Raw genomic sequence first — 16,630 nt, 5'->3', positions numbered from 1 at the left:
TTACCAATCAACCTGCCTTCCACCATGGCATTATGGGGCTGTAGGTAGTTCTTTTATTTTGTACATTTTTGGGGGTTGCTTCAGTGGTCTTTGTGGCCTTGTTCTTTTGGTCTCTTGGGCAGGATACAGACCGCCTATTTGGGGTGGCCTGCATCCACCCCTTTCTCCAACGGATTGGGGCCTGAGCAGACACAGCGGCAGCCCCGGAGGCCTCGATCTGCTGCTTCTCCAGGCCTCAGGGAGGTGACAAAACGCCACTTCCCTGCGGCCTGGAAAGGGGTGTCCTTGGGGCTTCATGCCAGCGATGCATGAGGTAAAAAGGAGCTCCGTTTCAGAGCTCCTTCCTGCGACGCTGAAAGGGCGCCCCAAGCACCCTGCAGTGTCGCCGGGATGTCACGCCCGCGCTGCACCATTTAGAGGCGGCGCGGCCATGACGTCATAATGGTGGCGCCCGTGTACACAGGGCGCCGCCATTATGCTGCCCCAGTTACGTGCTAGAGTTAGGGAGCGTCTGTAAAGGATGCTCCGAGGCAACCCTAGCACGTATCCAGGCTGGAGCAAAGCGCTGGTCTGGATCCCGCCTTGGTTAATCTTTCAAAAGTGAAGTGCTTCCACATGAACTGACTACCATTCTCTTGACTTAATCTACATTAGGAGAAAACGTGTTTCAGGGAAGCTCAACACTGCATAGTGTGTACACACACACACACACACACACACACACACACACACACACACTCATGTATAAGTCTAGAAATTTTAGTCAAAAATTTGACCCCAAAACCCTGGGCCGACTTGTCCATCGGTCTATGTAAGCAATGTACTTTAACTCTTGTTAAAAAAGGAACCATTACCTAGTGAAAGGTGAGAGCTTAATCCCTCCTCAGAGCACCTAACACAAGTACTAATCCCCTTTACTCTCCCATCCATCCAGCCTTTAGGTTATGCTCACTGGAATTTTGTAAGTTCTTTGGTATCATTTTCCTTTGCTTCATCCTTTACATTCTTTATTACATACCACTAAGTTTGACACTTGACTTATCCATGAGTCATATCAAAATCCATAATTCCCCCCAAAAACCTGCTCTCAACTTATCCGGGAGGTCGACATATATAGTTGAGAATATACAGAAGCTTAAATGGTTTTGAAAAAGTAAATGAATTTCCCACATCTAGTTTTTGTCGGTTCCAATTTATGTGGTATATGTTGTACCTGAAGGGGTTGAATATGTTTAAAGCTGGTAAACATAGCTGCATACTACAACTACCAAAAGATCTGTAGTTGACCTCATCTGTCTGGTGTCTCTTAGATGCACCGCATATGTGAAAATAGGCCCCAAAACTAAACATGTGAAATTACTCTAAATTTATTTAGATTCAATCAAATAGCACTAATTTAAATATGCAACCATCTATTACTGAGTTGAAAATGGGGTTCTATAGGGACTATTGTATCAGTGTTTGAAGCCAGCAAGAATATTTTTGTAATTGGATTTGGTAAATCAATAAGCTAAAACATTATTTTAGAAATAAGGGTGAAAACACAAGCCCTAGTCCATAAATGAATTGCAAGATTAATAAAGTTCACTGAAGCAAAGAGGGATTACCAGCCTTTTCTTTTCCAAGAAAGCCTGGTTCTCAAGAGCGTAATGCCCACTTTTCAGAACTACTACCTGAAGATTTTAGCTGCTGCCTCAACTTGCAGAGCAATGCAGTTGTTTGTGTGTTACTGTATTAAGGTTACATGGATGCCATCCCCGGCTGAAGTATCAAACATTAGGAACGTGTTTACTCATGCAGTTTAAACTTGTCAGGAGACTTCAGTTTATAGTTACATTTCTATATGGTACTTCATGTCGACAGAACTAAACATCTTTCCTGCCAGGAAAACAAATATCCTCTAGACCTTGCAAGGAAGATGGTGTGAGTTTTTGATGCCTTTCAGCAATCAATATTGCTGAAAAAAGCAACAATATTAGCAGGAGATGTTCTTGATATAAAGAATCATTTGTAAGTGAATTATTTTTACAATGCCATCATTTGAATCTATTATTTACAGTTTTCCCAACAATTCTCATTTATATTAAGATAAGTTACCAAAATGAGCCTCTTAATGAGATTCTTGCAATTACCTGCCTCATAAAAATAAACCTGATAGATAAATGTATCACAGTAGTTCACACTATACTAGTTTCTCTCAGATTGGAAGAAAGTATTTCAGGAACTGCACATTTTAATACTGTTTAAAAACTGCCGCCTTCTTGCTCAAGTGAGCTGTTCAGTTTAAGAAATGAATACTCAATTCCATTATCTCATATGCTAATAGGTCATGTTTATATTTGAAATTTGAACACTATGCAGAAATGAAAATTCAAACATCAATCAGTACCATAATGTGTAAATTTCTACATCTACTTGAGAATGAAAAGAAAACAGAATGCTAATTTACTAGCTAAAACAAAAATTGGGAAGGAAGCGCAAAGTAGGAACTTTCTATCTTCTCTGTCATTTACAGAGAGTGGAATCGATACAGATTACACTTTTAACTTGTCAAGCGAGAGATAGTGGCCAAGGTAATAATCAACCAATATTGGCTTTGGAACATAGCAACAGAAATGCTACACTGTAGTATGCCTAGTAATACACCACTTTGCTGAACACAACCTGGTAGATTTCTCCTCCCTTCCAATTATCTCTTTTAGTTTAGAAAACTCAGCCATATTAGGAAGCTAGTTAACAACTTTAAGATTTTAAAATTTTAAAGCACAAGCCCTATGCATGTCTATTTGGAAATAAATCTCACTTTGTTTCACGGAGCTTACTCAGTAGTAAGTGTGTTTAAGATTACAGATTCATTCATAAAATTAAGAACATTTGAACAAATGAAAAGCATACTACCAAAACTATTGTTTGTCCCAATCAGGTAATATCTTGAGAGGAAACTTGATAGCTTCTATGTTCCTTTTCTGGAGCATGAAAATTTGCTTTTTTATTATTCAATGCAAAAATCAATTACTGTACTGGAAAAAATGTATGTGGAAAAAGAAACACATAAAGATACGTACAACCTATTAGTGCTTTGGATTGTATATTTACGCCCTTAAATTGTAAAGCTTCTTTTGCTTATTTATTATGTAAGACAAAAATGTTAAATAAAATGTAGCCAAAGAAATAAATGGACTTGGATTATTTGCTTGGTTTTACAAGTATAAATGATTTATATTAATAAATTGGACATTTATAAATCTAACATTTACTGCATTTTTTATAGTTTATATGAGATGTGGTTTTGAGTAAGCTTTTGAAAGAAAAAAGTGCTGGATCCTGCTGTGGCAGTCAAAAAGACACTGAGCAGAGTGGTTCTGTGAGATCACAGACTTTTGTGTATAAAATGTTTTATACTGAGATAATCAGGTAAGGAGCAGGTGGGAGAAAGGGAGCGCATGAAATGCTGAGAGAGAGAGGTGATTGGTGGAATGTCTGAAGGGATTTGAATAACTGGTGCTTGACAAATGGTCTGCAAGTTAGGAGTGCAGAGACTGGCTTAATGTGTGAATGAATGAGTGAGGGTTAGGTTTAAGGGAGTCAAGCCAAGGAATTCAGGAGTGGGGTAAAAGAGTCTTGAGTTAGTAGTTTTTATAGAGAAGAGTTTTCAGTTAGTAGTTTTTATAGAGAAGAGTGTGAGTGAGAAGGAAAGACTTGTTGTAAATACATTAAATTATTTATCTGCTTATTTTTGTTCAACCTCTGGTTAATAAAGTATGGCTTTTGGGTTATCATATGGACTTTTGGCCTCTGAGAGTGCTATAGGGGCTATACAGATGAGGGGCTTAACACCGCCCCTTTGACCCGGGTCAGTGATGCAGCAGCCGCTCTGAGCAGCTTCCTTGAAGGGGTGTCACAGGCATGCTTGGGCACTGCATCACCCATGCATCATCATGGCGCATGCCATATGGACACATGCACACCATGATGGAGGCGGGGTGGCGGAACTAGAGCTCCAAGCATGTGAATGCTCTAGTTCAGCCTTAGTATGCGGTTAGGCCGGCAGAAAGTGCCAGTCTGTACTGCCTCATAGACATACGGATTGGGTTCAAACATAGTGTCTGTAGGAATACAAATGCTGGTGTCCTGTGGGGACAGAAGTTTCATGATATTCTGCAGAGGAACCTTGAGGGCATCTAGTAGTGGTGGCCACAGCACTGGGACAAAAGGAGGCAGAGATGGGGATAAGGGAAAGCCCCAACTCTTAGTGAGAGAAGTGATGCTGTGGAAGTCTTCACCTATGGTGCCAATGGAGATTTAGGCAGAACCTTGTATCTGGTGGGAAAAGTAGTGGAGTAAGAGGCAGTAGCCTTACAGGATCCATCTACTTCTGCTGAGATGGAATATTCAGAGCCAGACAGTTACAGGACTAGCTTAGCTCTAGAAGATGCCAACTACTGATGTTCACCGGTGGAGAGATAATGGCAGGAATCGCACACAGACAACAAAGAACCATACTCTCCTGCTTTTCATATTGAATATTTCACAGTAACAGTGTGTCATTTCAATACCACCAACTATGAAAATGCATTTTTATGGCAGAAACAAAACCATTCTATAATTACAGCATGCTGTAACTTCTAAATGTATAAAACCTATAAAGGGCAAGCATGGTCTATACAGTATAAAGAAGTAAGCATTTCATTTCATTTTTAAATTTATGAGGTTCATAAACTTCCTATGACATTTGTTTCAAAAAGTTATGGGAGCTTATAGGTGACTAATACAAGTTTTTTCCTCCCTTAATTATGGGTATCTAGTGGAAGTTGTACAACTCTGGAAAGGTCATCAACTTCTGGCTATAATTCTGTTCTCTATTCTTTTCAAATCTACAAATCCGCACAGCACAGTGGCTTAAGAAATGTTGCTGTCAATAAATAATGTGCATATATTTTAAAAAAATATGTAAAGAGGAATTTTAAATTATAGGCCAGAAGTAAAACCCATATTGCAGGGGGGAAACAAGCACCACAATGAAATGTTTTTGAAACCACTTCATCAAATGAACAGTCTGAAAGGTGACATCAGCTTCACAGTGGAAAAGGTGTTTTACTAACATAGACATTTTAATAGCATTACACATTTTCAGAGGGCTACTTCTGAATTGCAGAATGCCTGACTGGCTCCTTCTGGCCCTGTCCAGACATATTTTGTTGTATCATAACAATCACAAGAACTGTTATAAAATGCTTTTCATATAGAATGGTATGCTGCAGAAAATAATGGGATTATTTGCTGCACTCTCCACATATACTTTTAGCTGAGTGTCCCCAAGAAGGACCCACAGGCATTTAGGACAGCAACAGCCACCATTCAGAATTTGTCATATCTCATTCAGCTCTTCTGTATAAAACAAGAATTACCCTTTGGTGCACCTAAAGCAAATAAAAAAGTTAAATCTGATATATAAATACTCCCACTTTCATTCAATGTAATACACTGCCTTGTATGGACAGAATTAGGGCATCAAAATGCAAAGGCAAATGTGATAGTCTCAACTAATCAGCTTGTGCTTCAACATGTCCACGCTTCATTACTTTTCATTTATGAAAAGGAAATTAAATGAACAAATGTTTCCAGTGCAAAGAATCTCAGCATATAATGTGAAATAAAATAAGCCAAACCATTGGGAGCGATTGGATAGTTTTTCAAACTATTGTATTTTTTATTCTCCAGGTATGAAAATCAAATGTTTTATTTGTTTACATACATTTCTAGCTCAATTTTCAATATTAATTGCAGATTTCAGAACTCCATGCTAGAATAAAATATATAACCAATAACTATAGTGCATATATATAAAAAGCAACAGTACAAAAATTCTAGTAATATCAGAAAAACATCAGTCAACTAGCAAATGCCCAATTGAACAGATGGACTGTTAGCTATGGAAGCCAAAGCTTGCTCTATATCTCTGTACCTTCTATTCCATGGTGACATACCTTGGTCACCTTTTCCCTAAGTTCATGTCTTGCAACATGCTTAACTCTTCTTTGTATGGAAAATATCTCAACTCCCAAAATTTTATTAGCCCTTGTTTGTATCTTCTGAAAATCTATGAAAAGATGAACAGAACTATAAACAGTAGTCTACATATGGATATGCCATAGACTTATATAATAGGCATTCCTGTTTCCTTCCTCAAAATGCTTAATACCAACTAATTTGCCCTTTTCATTGCCTCAACACCTTCTACTCAGGCCCCAAAGTCTGTGTTGTTACAGTTAAACTGTGCTGCAGACTTAACTTGACTAATTGCTTATATTAATACAGGCTGACACTCCCTTATCCAAAATGCTTGGGACCAGAAGTGTTTTGGATGTCAGAGTTTTTTTGGATTTTGGAATATTTGCTTATAATAAATAAGATATCTTGGAAATGGGATCCAGGTCTAAACATGGAAGTCATTTATGTTCTGTGTACACTTTATATACAATATTTTGAATAATTTTGTCCATGATACAAAGTTTGTGTATACTGAACAATCAGCAAAGATGTCACTATCTCAGCCACCCATGTGGACGATTTTGGAATATTTCCGAATACCAGATAGGGGAGACTCAATCTGTAGTTGAAATCATCCTGATAAACTAAAAAGGCATCCTGATTAAACAGTTTTTTTTAAAAAAAGTAATGCTTTTATATGTTACATATATGTTACAAATGCCATCTTAGAAGGAGTATTTTCCATCACTAGTGGCAGGAATACCTTGTAATGGTGCCTGCTGTAACATGGGCATCACCCCAGAGAAACCACAAATATGTTATAGTTAGAGCATGTGTAAATTTGCAAAATTTTAATCAGTTAACAGATCCATTAGTCAAAATGAATAAGATAGCTCCACAGCACATATATCATTTTCAGTGGGATCTTTTGTCCCACTGAAGTTAATTTGAGCTCCTATTCTGTCACTCAATTTGAAAATATCCTTTGGAGCACTTTATAGCCTGCCCAGAATTGGAATTTTACCCTCCTGAATAGCACAAAATTTGGCTAGCATTTATGACAAACTAAAACACATTCCAGTTTGAAAATAATGGATATATTATTATCTTCTGCTTCCTGTTTTTTTGGTTGCTGATCTATAAAAAGAATACGTTTGTTTATCCTTTGATTATAGATTTTGTAGGGCCCTGTGATGAGAGACTTATAATCTTTTAGAATTCTTAACTATCAGTGAAGCAAAGCTTTCCCTTTGGACAAGCCAAAAGTTCTTAGCAAGACTTGTCCTCCTTTATATTTTAATATTTGAATACATGACAAGGCACTTCCCTATGTTCTATGCTTCAGTAATAAAATATGGGACCCAGAGAGGGGAGGAAAGTCAGAAAGGACAGTCATGCTTTTCTGGAATTGTCCTAGACGTATAATAATAAAGGCTTATATCTTTCGGTCAGGACATGTTTGGAGGCATGAGAGACACACCGAGGAACAGACTGTTTGGCTACTTGGGCCAGAAGGTCAGACTGAGCAATGGACTGTCTGCTCCAAAAAGAAGCTTAGCCCTATTAATTCTTTAGCTAACAAGTAATAGCACAAAATACGCACTTAAAAGTGGTGAGGCAAGATAAAAGGATAGAACGGTCACAATGTGATTTTTAAAAATTAAAAGATATTGCTGGAGGGTCCATATGTTTCATTATACTAGTTCAGGTTTAAGAATCACCTGAGTTAAAAAATAAATAATAACATTTACAAATGAAAAGGAGGTCTGAACTTCCAGTCTTCCAAACATTTGCAAATAGCTACTAATAATTTAACTCAGCTTTTTAAAAAAGTAAACTTAATTTTTTAAATTTTATTTTATTGTTTGCTGATTAACCAAGAAACATTTAAGGATGCCACTGTGTGGGAAACATCACACAACAGAAATTAAAATCCTCACTGTTAATGACTGGATAACTTAATCTCCATTAATTTATAGTCAAACTACCAAATCACCAATATGGAGGATTATGCTAATCCACCATTACAAGACAACTTCTTTGCTTTCTTTAAGACTTCTTGGATTTATATCTGAGCCATTGTACATATTTTCCAATTCTTTATGAAGTGAACTTTTAGCCTACAAAACCTAGCTTCCGGCTATAAGTCAGGCGTGCACTTTTTTAACTGAACATGAGGGAATCTGTTCGAACCCATGGCAGCTCTCATTAAGAGGTCAGGTTACCTACAGCTCCCTGAAAAGGAGAAATTAATTTCAGACTACAGCCTGGGTGAAGAGGGTTGCAAGAGTTCGCTTAGGCTAAGTTGCAAAGCCTAGAAGAATAGACAAGTGCTATGGTGGAAAACACTGCAAGTGGCGAAGTATATTCTGAGTTCCATTTTTATTTGGCATTTCATTATTAAATTATTAGTGGTGTTCAAGAGACTTGACTATTCAAACTAGATGAGATTATGAAATTACAGAATATGAAAGAACTTTGAGTTTACTTAACGTTATCTGGTGCTCACCATGGATAGTGGGGGCGGGGAGGAATCTTTGGCCAACAACATCATAAAACTACTCTTTTAGGCTCTCTCTCTCTCTTGTAACCGTAACACATGCACAAAAAAGGGCAAAACAAGGCATACAGAGGTTTAAAGTCTTGAACACATGAATTGAAAGAAGTGAAAAAACAGTGAAAACCTGACTTTTGGGGGTGGGGGTGGGAGGAAGAAAGTTAAAAATGAATGACAACGGCACATCTTCATGAATGCCCCCACTCCTCCAATCCATCAGTTTGAAAAAGAAAAACTTGAAAACAACAAGAGACTCCCAAGACTCTCACAAACCAAAGCAATATAACTATGCTGGCTTTTGCTTACCATTCACGATTCTCATTGGCAGAGAGAATCATTAACATATTTGGGACTCAGGTACAGTGATCATTCCAACCTGCTGCCTGCCCCATATAGTATTGCTTGGCTGAGTAACTGACAAGGAGCTTGAATATACACAGAGCCAGAGTCAGACAGTGTACATACAAATTTAGCATTGATCTACTTGCTCATCTTACCAAAGGGTGAAGTGAGTGGCTGCAATCTGTAGTGGTTGGAGAGAAGTAAGGAATCTGGTGAAAATGATGTCTCCCTTTGTACATGGCAAGGACATATAGGCGGGTTACAGACCACCGCCGCCATTTGCTCCGTGTGGGAGCCGCAGCAGCCACACCACGCGGCTCCCGCACGGACCGAAAAAGAAGCTCCAAAATGGAGCTTCTTTAAGCGGTGCCTCTATGACGTCGCGAGGCGCCAGGGGCGCACTCGCGACGTCATAGACGCCGCAACACGTGCAGACGCACAGCGTCCTATACGTAAATATGGTGGCGGCCGTGTGGAACGGCCGCCGCCATATTGTACGTACAGAATACGTACTAGGGTTAGGGGGGTGCAGAAGCACCGCCCCTTCCTAACCCTAGTACGTATTCATTACGTACTAAATGGCGGTGTGTAACCCACCATAATGTACAGGAAAGTGCTCTCATATCTATACAAAACAGTAGGCTGCTCTGGCATATAGTAAGAGAGAGGAACTGTCAAAGAGGTAAACACAAATGTTTCTGATTCTGTGCGTGTGTTAACTCTACTTGTAGGCAGTGCACTTTGTGAAATATCCAAGCAAAAGAAAACTGTAATAAACTACTGTGAAACAGACCTGCTTCAAAACTCTTTCTAAAAAGCTAAAGTCTATTTTAAGCACTGATTGGGGGTGGGTGGTGGGTGGGAGAGGAGTGGTGATGGAACTGATTCTGAGAAAAAAATGAAATTCAACTTTATGAAAAGCCCCAAATCCTGAGCTGTTAAATAGTGGACTCTGGACAATTAAATAATGCAAAACTCAGTGATTTGCTTGGTGTACATTGCTTCTATCTTGAGTTTGATACACTGTCCCCCACCAATGTATTATAGCTCTAAATGCTGTACACAAAAGATCTTTGTGATTTCACCAACTACTGCCGCTTTGGAATTATAAGATTTTTCAGCATGTCAAAAGAATTGCCATCTGGGTGCACAGTTACTATGTCTTTGCCTTCCTCATGAACTTGCAGGAATCCAGAATCATCCACTCCAACAATCCACGCCATTGGCCCGTCATCACTTCCTAGTTGGACTTGTTTACCACTGCAAACAGAAAAGAAAAACTGCTCACATAATAAACCTGGCGTGCATCAAGGCTAACAGAACCACAACAGACTACTTATAAACGAATCCCTCCAATCCAAATAAACTCCAATTTTTCTGATTATCTAGATTCGTGGAAATCAAATAAAGGACAGAACAGATTTAACTGTTCAAAAATGAATATGGATTCCAAACAGTAAACTCTTTTATGTGTAATCAATCTAATAGTGTACCACTCTTAGGAACAAGAGTAATAAGAATTTGCTGCACTTGCTTTCTATATGCACGTTACACAGCTTTACTTATTTAAATTAGTGCATTACTGCTTCCCAGGGTGCTAAGATATATTTCTCAGAACCCTAAATTTATTGTCCAGAGTCATGAGTGTCCACTCGTTCAGTCTGACTTTTTTCCCACAGTATACAGAAGTTCTTTTTCGAGGGGGATTGTTTTTTAAGTGTAACTGTTGTACATGTTGTAGAGAGATCTTGTAGAACATTTGAGACTAACTGAAAGAAAGAAGTTGGCAGCATAAACTTTCGTAGACTTAAGTATATTTCCTCAGGTGCATTTGTGTTGAACATGTTGCGTGATGTATTTCAAAAGCAATCATGGATGGAGGGGGAGGATGGACTAATCCCGCCTTCCTTCTGTGCAGTGCCCTGCTCCTAAATCCCCTATATGGAAATTATGTAGAGCTGTGGGAGGGAACATCTAATTTTTCTAAGTCTATTTGCATGAGACAGGGCAATTTTTCTCCATAAGCTGGGGAGGAGGGGAGAGGGATGTGGATATGTGTGTGCAGGAGAAATGGGAGAAGAGACAGAAAGATGAGTGGAGAAAGAAGGGAAAAATTATGTTTGCACTCCAAAAAGGTTAAATTATCTGGGCAGGAAGCCCTTCTTCCAAATATGCGAAATGGTCATGCATGTATTTGATTTGCTCCTCTTGGTCTCTGTGTGTCTCCCTGCACTACATCTTCCTCACATGTATCTGAGGAAGTAGACCAGGTCTACAAAAGCTCGTGCTACAACTTATCTTGCACAGTTAGTGGCTGTACAGATTGAGGGAAAGGGGTGACCAGAGGCCCCCGGATGGAGGCTGCAGCAGACAAATGCCACGGCCTCTGGCAGGCTTAAAAAGAACCCACTCCTGACAGGTACATTTTAGGTTGTGCACAGTGCACCACTGGTGCCCTTGTGTGCAATGATGATGTCCATGCAGTGCTGTTTGGGCTTTGTGCTATGCAGACGTCATTGCTGCACACCCCGTATGGACAGGCATGTGCAATCATGGTGCCTGGACACTGACTGTAGGGCTGGGCACATGCGGACACCCAGCCCCACAAAACCCTACTTTCGGCCCCAGGCTGGTGCAAAGCACCAATCTCTATTGGGCCTAAGTCTCCAAGATGCTGCAAGATCCCTTTGCATACTGAAATCCATTATGTTAAAAAGAGACTACCACAGGGAATACAGAATGCTCCCATCTCTTCTTCTCCTTTGTTTTATAACCCCCTTCTGACTCTTCCAAGCTGCCCAGGCTTTGCACTTTCTCTCTGCCTTCCCTCTCTTACCCATACCCAAACTTGCCTATTATTTAGGCAGTAACCCTTCTACTCTCCTTTACAGTTCTCCTCCTTTCCCTCTTCCCACTGCTTCCTCCAATCCATCATCCAGTCCCCAGCCATCCAACCAACATTTTGACCACTCCCAATGGGACTGTGCATGATATTATTTTATTCTGAACTTAATTCACGGAGGCAATGATGGCTGATGAACTGGTGAATTAAAAGAAAGGGGACTGCTTAAATTTTGGAATAGGATCTAAGTAGAGATTCATTATGGTTCACCTCTGAATTTGCCCTACGCTTCTTTTGGATTTTCACTCTGTCAAACTTCTAAAACTTAATTTTGGAATAAATATTACCATTTTTAGGCTGTGTGTGTGATGTATATGTGAGCATGAGAGAGCAAGACTAAGGCCTCATTCATACTGGCATAAAAGACCTGGAAGAAACTGGGCTGATTCGGATGCCCCTCCCCCGAATTGCTCCGTTAGCAAGTGCCCACTACAAATGTTAAATTGAATGCATTCTGTGTCTGCTGGCGAGGTGGCCGCTGTCAATCAAGCGATCGTCATGGTGACGTTTTGAAGGGCATCGGAAAGTGTCCTTCCCCTCCTCCCTTTTTTTAAAGAGCCAGGCACAGGGTCATTTTTTTATAAACCTGTGGGCATTTGGGTCAGATCTGCCCCTGTTCCAGGCAAAGGATGGAATTGTCATGCATTTTTTTTATGCTTTTAAAAGCAACATTAGCTTTCCCTTTGCTTCCCTTGCTGTATCTGCTCAAGAAGACAAATCATGCGCATATTTGCTAAAAAAAATTGTTAAAAATGTAACATTGATTGTTAGCAACATTTGTAGCTTCCCCCTCTGCAGTAAGCAAGGAGATCCAAGGATATAAAGTGCAAGCCCGGCTCTATCTGCCTCTGGAATACAAACAATGCGCATATTTGCTCAAAAAAAATTGTTTAAATTTGAAAAGGGGGGGGGGTTGCCTGATGTGAGCTCCGTTCGTGACCTGAACTTTTTCCTCCTGCAAGGGAAGGAATGTCCAGCGACAGAGGGCTGTGGGCAGGGGATGCAGGGAAAAGAGGCTCCTAAAGAATGCCTTCCCTTGCTCCCTTCTTCCCAGGGCTCTTTCCTCCTCCCCCTCCCCTCCGATGAGGGGAGGAAATGCCTTGCCCTTTGCCCACCCTCTGACCTAAATCCCTCCCTCAATTTGCTTCGATCGTGATCGAGGCCAAAGTTCTCATTCCCAGAACCCGGGGTTTTCCAAAAGAAACGTTATTTGCGCCGATTTCAAAAACACCGCACTAGGGGCCATTTACCACGGAACGGGTGTGCAAGCCTCGGATTCGCTTGTGTGAGATTCGGGGTGAGTATGAACTTCACGTGCAAGAATCGCTTTGAAAACCGGTTTTTTTCGTAGTCTGAATGGCCCCTAAGATAGGGAGGATTGGAGGCAGAAGCAGAGGAAATAGAACTAAATACTGAAAACTAAATAGTATTTTTTCATACTACTGAAAATTAATTATAACTGAGAAGTAATTACTGAGATAATGTAGAGTAGGATGCACAAAAGAGAAATTTCTTCCCTTTGCCTTTGGTCCCAAATCTGTAAAGTGCTTAATAATACATAGGAGAATCAGTCTGCTCCCCCTTTAGTTCTTTGCAACATTTATAGTCTGCAGCACTTTGAGGGAGGTAAGTAAATTGAAATATAGCCATATGAAATTTATCAGAAAGGTTATTGAAAAGTAAATTTTAAAGTATATAAGGAAAATAACACAAATCAGTTAAATCTGCACATATACAAACAAGTACCCTACAAAAAATCTAATTTGGAGATAAAGAAAAGCCAAGCTTCTCACTAGATGTTATGAGATTTAAACATCTTGACTGGGTTAGTTCTGCTTCTAGCTAAAACAATTATGATTAGGAAGATCAGAAGGATAGACTTACTTACCTGTGCACCCAGTACTTGTAATATAAGGGCAGAATGCCATTAGGTCCTTTTTCTTGAAAAGTGTTGATTAGATTTTCCAGCACGGTCACACTTCTTGCAATTAGACAGTCGACACTTAAAGGTTTTAAATTTGTATTCTTTGTCTTATTGTGCTCCATAATGAGATCATTGATGCATATCGTAGGGTTGCTGTTATTCACGTTAAATCCACAGCCTGAGGAGGAAAATGTAATCAGAAAGGTGATGTAGGAGAAGTTGAATTTCTCTGCAAAACTCTCTTTTCTCATGTAATATAAACACATCCAGCCAGATAGCTGGGGAAATCCTTCTACAGTTTTTTCAGAAGACTTGTTTTCAGTGATGATGAAAGATAACACAAGCTCATATTAACATAAATCCCTCACCTTTGCCAAAGAAAAGACAGTCTGGCTCACATGTATGACAGCATTTCCCCCCTCTAATGAAAAGTCATCTCAATCAGTTCCAAGCCTGTCCATGTGGAGACACACAACTTTGAAGAAGAAAAAAATCTAACAAGTGTATTTTTGTACAATAAAATCATCAAGTCCACTTTCAAATTTATTTTTTAAAATTGATTTTTGTAAAAAAAAAAAAAAGGAGGGGGGAATAAATATGAACAAACATACAAAATAAGTCAATTGTTTTCTTCTATCTCTACAATATACTATGTATTCTTGCCTTTACTGTTAGAATTTTTAAATATGTTTCTTCTGTTCATTTACATCATTCATTGCTATTATACATCCTTCTAATGGTTCATCAGTATTCTTCTCATCTGATTACAGATTTTCTTCTTCTTCATTTACCAATGTATGTATATACCAGATCTATATTTCTATATCATGTTTATATCCATACACATATGCCATTTATAACTTGATATATCTTTATCTGTATACCAACTCCCTCTTGTCACTTTCAGATTTTCTAATGCACTTTTGTCACATTTCAGACTCTCTTTAAAATCTTATTTCTCATCAAACCTTCTACCAATGAATAATATTATTGGCCAAAAGCCCTGTATTTAACTACTGCTCTAAGGACTTCCTTGCTTCGACTTCCTTAACATGACTCTGTGATATGTAAACAGAAATCTTATACTACCTATTTATTTTCTCCTTTCCTAGCAGTGTGGGTTTCTGTTCCCAGTGCAGTAGAATGGCACAGCCACACTTTTCAAGTATACTCAAATTAGACTCCCTATTTCTGCATCAACATTTTGGAAATAAATATTCTAATAATTTATTACTGACATGCCCATTCAATATGGAATTAATTACTGGCAATATTAATAATCTGCCCTTATTTATTTTTAGCTAAATATTTATAACATGTCCTATATCATAAATATAGAACAGCTTATATGAAATTCAATTTACATAATTTAAAATTTAAAACAAGAAAAACAATGTAAACATTCTAAACTATTTTAAATAAATGAATAAACTAAAACAGTAAATAAATAAATAAACTACAACAGTTTAAAACCATGTATGTATATAATAATAATAATAATAATAATAATAGGATTTATTTATATGCCGCCCAATCACTGGTAATCCGGGTGGCTTACAACAGAGGGAATAATAGACGGTTCCCTGCCCTCAGGCTTACAATCTAAAAAGACATGACACAAAAGGAGAAGGGAATGGTGGTGGGGGGGATCAGGTCCAGCATTCCTCTCTCCCTCTGAGGCCTGGACCAAGGCAGATGGACTGCAGGGAGGGCTCTTCTTCTTCACGCTAGCCCTGATGGAGTTGGGCCAGCCTATTCTCTCCCTCACAGGCCGAAGGATGACAGTTATGGAGGGAGGAGACTCTTTCTTCAGTTTAGTTTAGATGAAATCATTAGGCAACAAAGGCATTAAAATATGCCAAGTTTTTATGTAGCATCAGAATAAAACCAATGTTAGCATCAATTAAGTTTATAAAGGAAGGGGACCCCCACAAGCAAGATGCCACAGTGGAGTCTTCTCCCATGTTCTCATACAGTGCACTACTTTCACTGGGTGGACACAGAAGAGGGAACCTCCAATTATCTCCATTCTTATATAGGAAGAGGTGCATCTTCAAATATCAAGCTCCCAATTTTAAAATTTTATTTTTCTATTAAAATATTTCTGTCCTGTCCTATAGCAAAAGATAGCAGGAGAGCATACAAGTGAAATCAACACAAATAAGTTTTAAAAAATTAAACAATAAATAGAGTAAAATATGTTAAACACACCAACAGGTGTTTTCTCTGTATGGAAAGAGAAGATGGTCTTTAAACAGAGGCTGGATGGCCATCTGTCTGGGATGCTTTGATTGAGAGTTCCTGCATGGCAGGGGGGTTGGACTGGATGGTCCTTGTGGTCTCTTCCAACTCTACGGTTCTATGATTCTATGACTGGTCCTCAGCACAGAGGAACCGGCCTGTTATGCTTCTTCCATATGGAGTGAAAAGTTGCTACCAATGCTCTGCCCTCGATATAGGGGGATCAACAACCTCTTCTGTTTCCTCTGCATGGAGTGAGAAAATGGTACCAATAATCAGCTCTCAGTATGGAATGATCAGCCCTAAATATAGAGGAACAGAACATTTCCTCTGCCTTCTCTGTATGGAGATGTTGGTACCGACAATCAGGCCTCAGTGTATAGGGACAAACTGGTTATGTCTCCTCTGTAAGGAGCGAGAGGAAAGTACAGTGTTAGGTATTCAATATAGAGGGATGAATCCATCTCTTGTTTCTTCTGCATAGAGTGGAAAAGATGGTACCAACAATTGGCTCTTGATATGGAAGGAACAGCCAGATTTGTTTGTCTGTATGAAGTGAGAGGATGGTACCATTTATAGGCCTTTGTATGAGGTGACCAACCAAAATGACATGTCCTCCTCCCCACCAATATTGCCAGTGAGTCAAAATGGTGCTTTCCCACCTCTATCTCCC

The 16,630-nt window shown here is 39.2% G+C and overlaps 1 protein-coding gene across 1 annotated transcript in view; it reads right to left on the bottom strand.

Annotated features, from left to right (window-relative positions):
* Window positions 1-9,320: 9,320 nt before the first annotated feature.
* HLCS (holocarboxylase synthetase) overlaps window positions 9,321-16,630 on the bottom strand; it is a 151,914-nt gene continuing 144,604 nt past the window's right edge. Inside the window, exons 10-11 of the mRNA XM_089508109.1 lie at window positions 13,681-13,894; window positions 9,321-10,150 (exon numbers count right to left, since the gene is read on the bottom strand). Of these exons, the coding sequence (XP_089364235.1) occupies window positions 9,979-10,150; window positions 13,681-13,894 (386 nt within the window). The 3' untranslated portion in view covers window positions 9,321-9,978. The remainder of the gene's footprint in view (window positions 10,151-13,680; window positions 13,895-16,630) is intronic.

This window comes from Sceloporus occidentalis, unplaced genomic scaffold, assembly GCF_023333645.1.
Source record: "Sceloporus occidentalis isolate IW3139 unplaced genomic scaffold, rSceOcc1.0.p SCAF_2, whole genome shotgun sequence".
Taxonomy (NCBI): domain Eukaryota; kingdom Metazoa; phylum Chordata; class Lepidosauria; order Squamata; family Phrynosomatidae; genus Sceloporus; species Sceloporus occidentalis.
The sequence above is the reverse complement of the archived record's forward strand: the minus strand, read 5'-3'. Positions and strand labels throughout refer to the sequence as shown.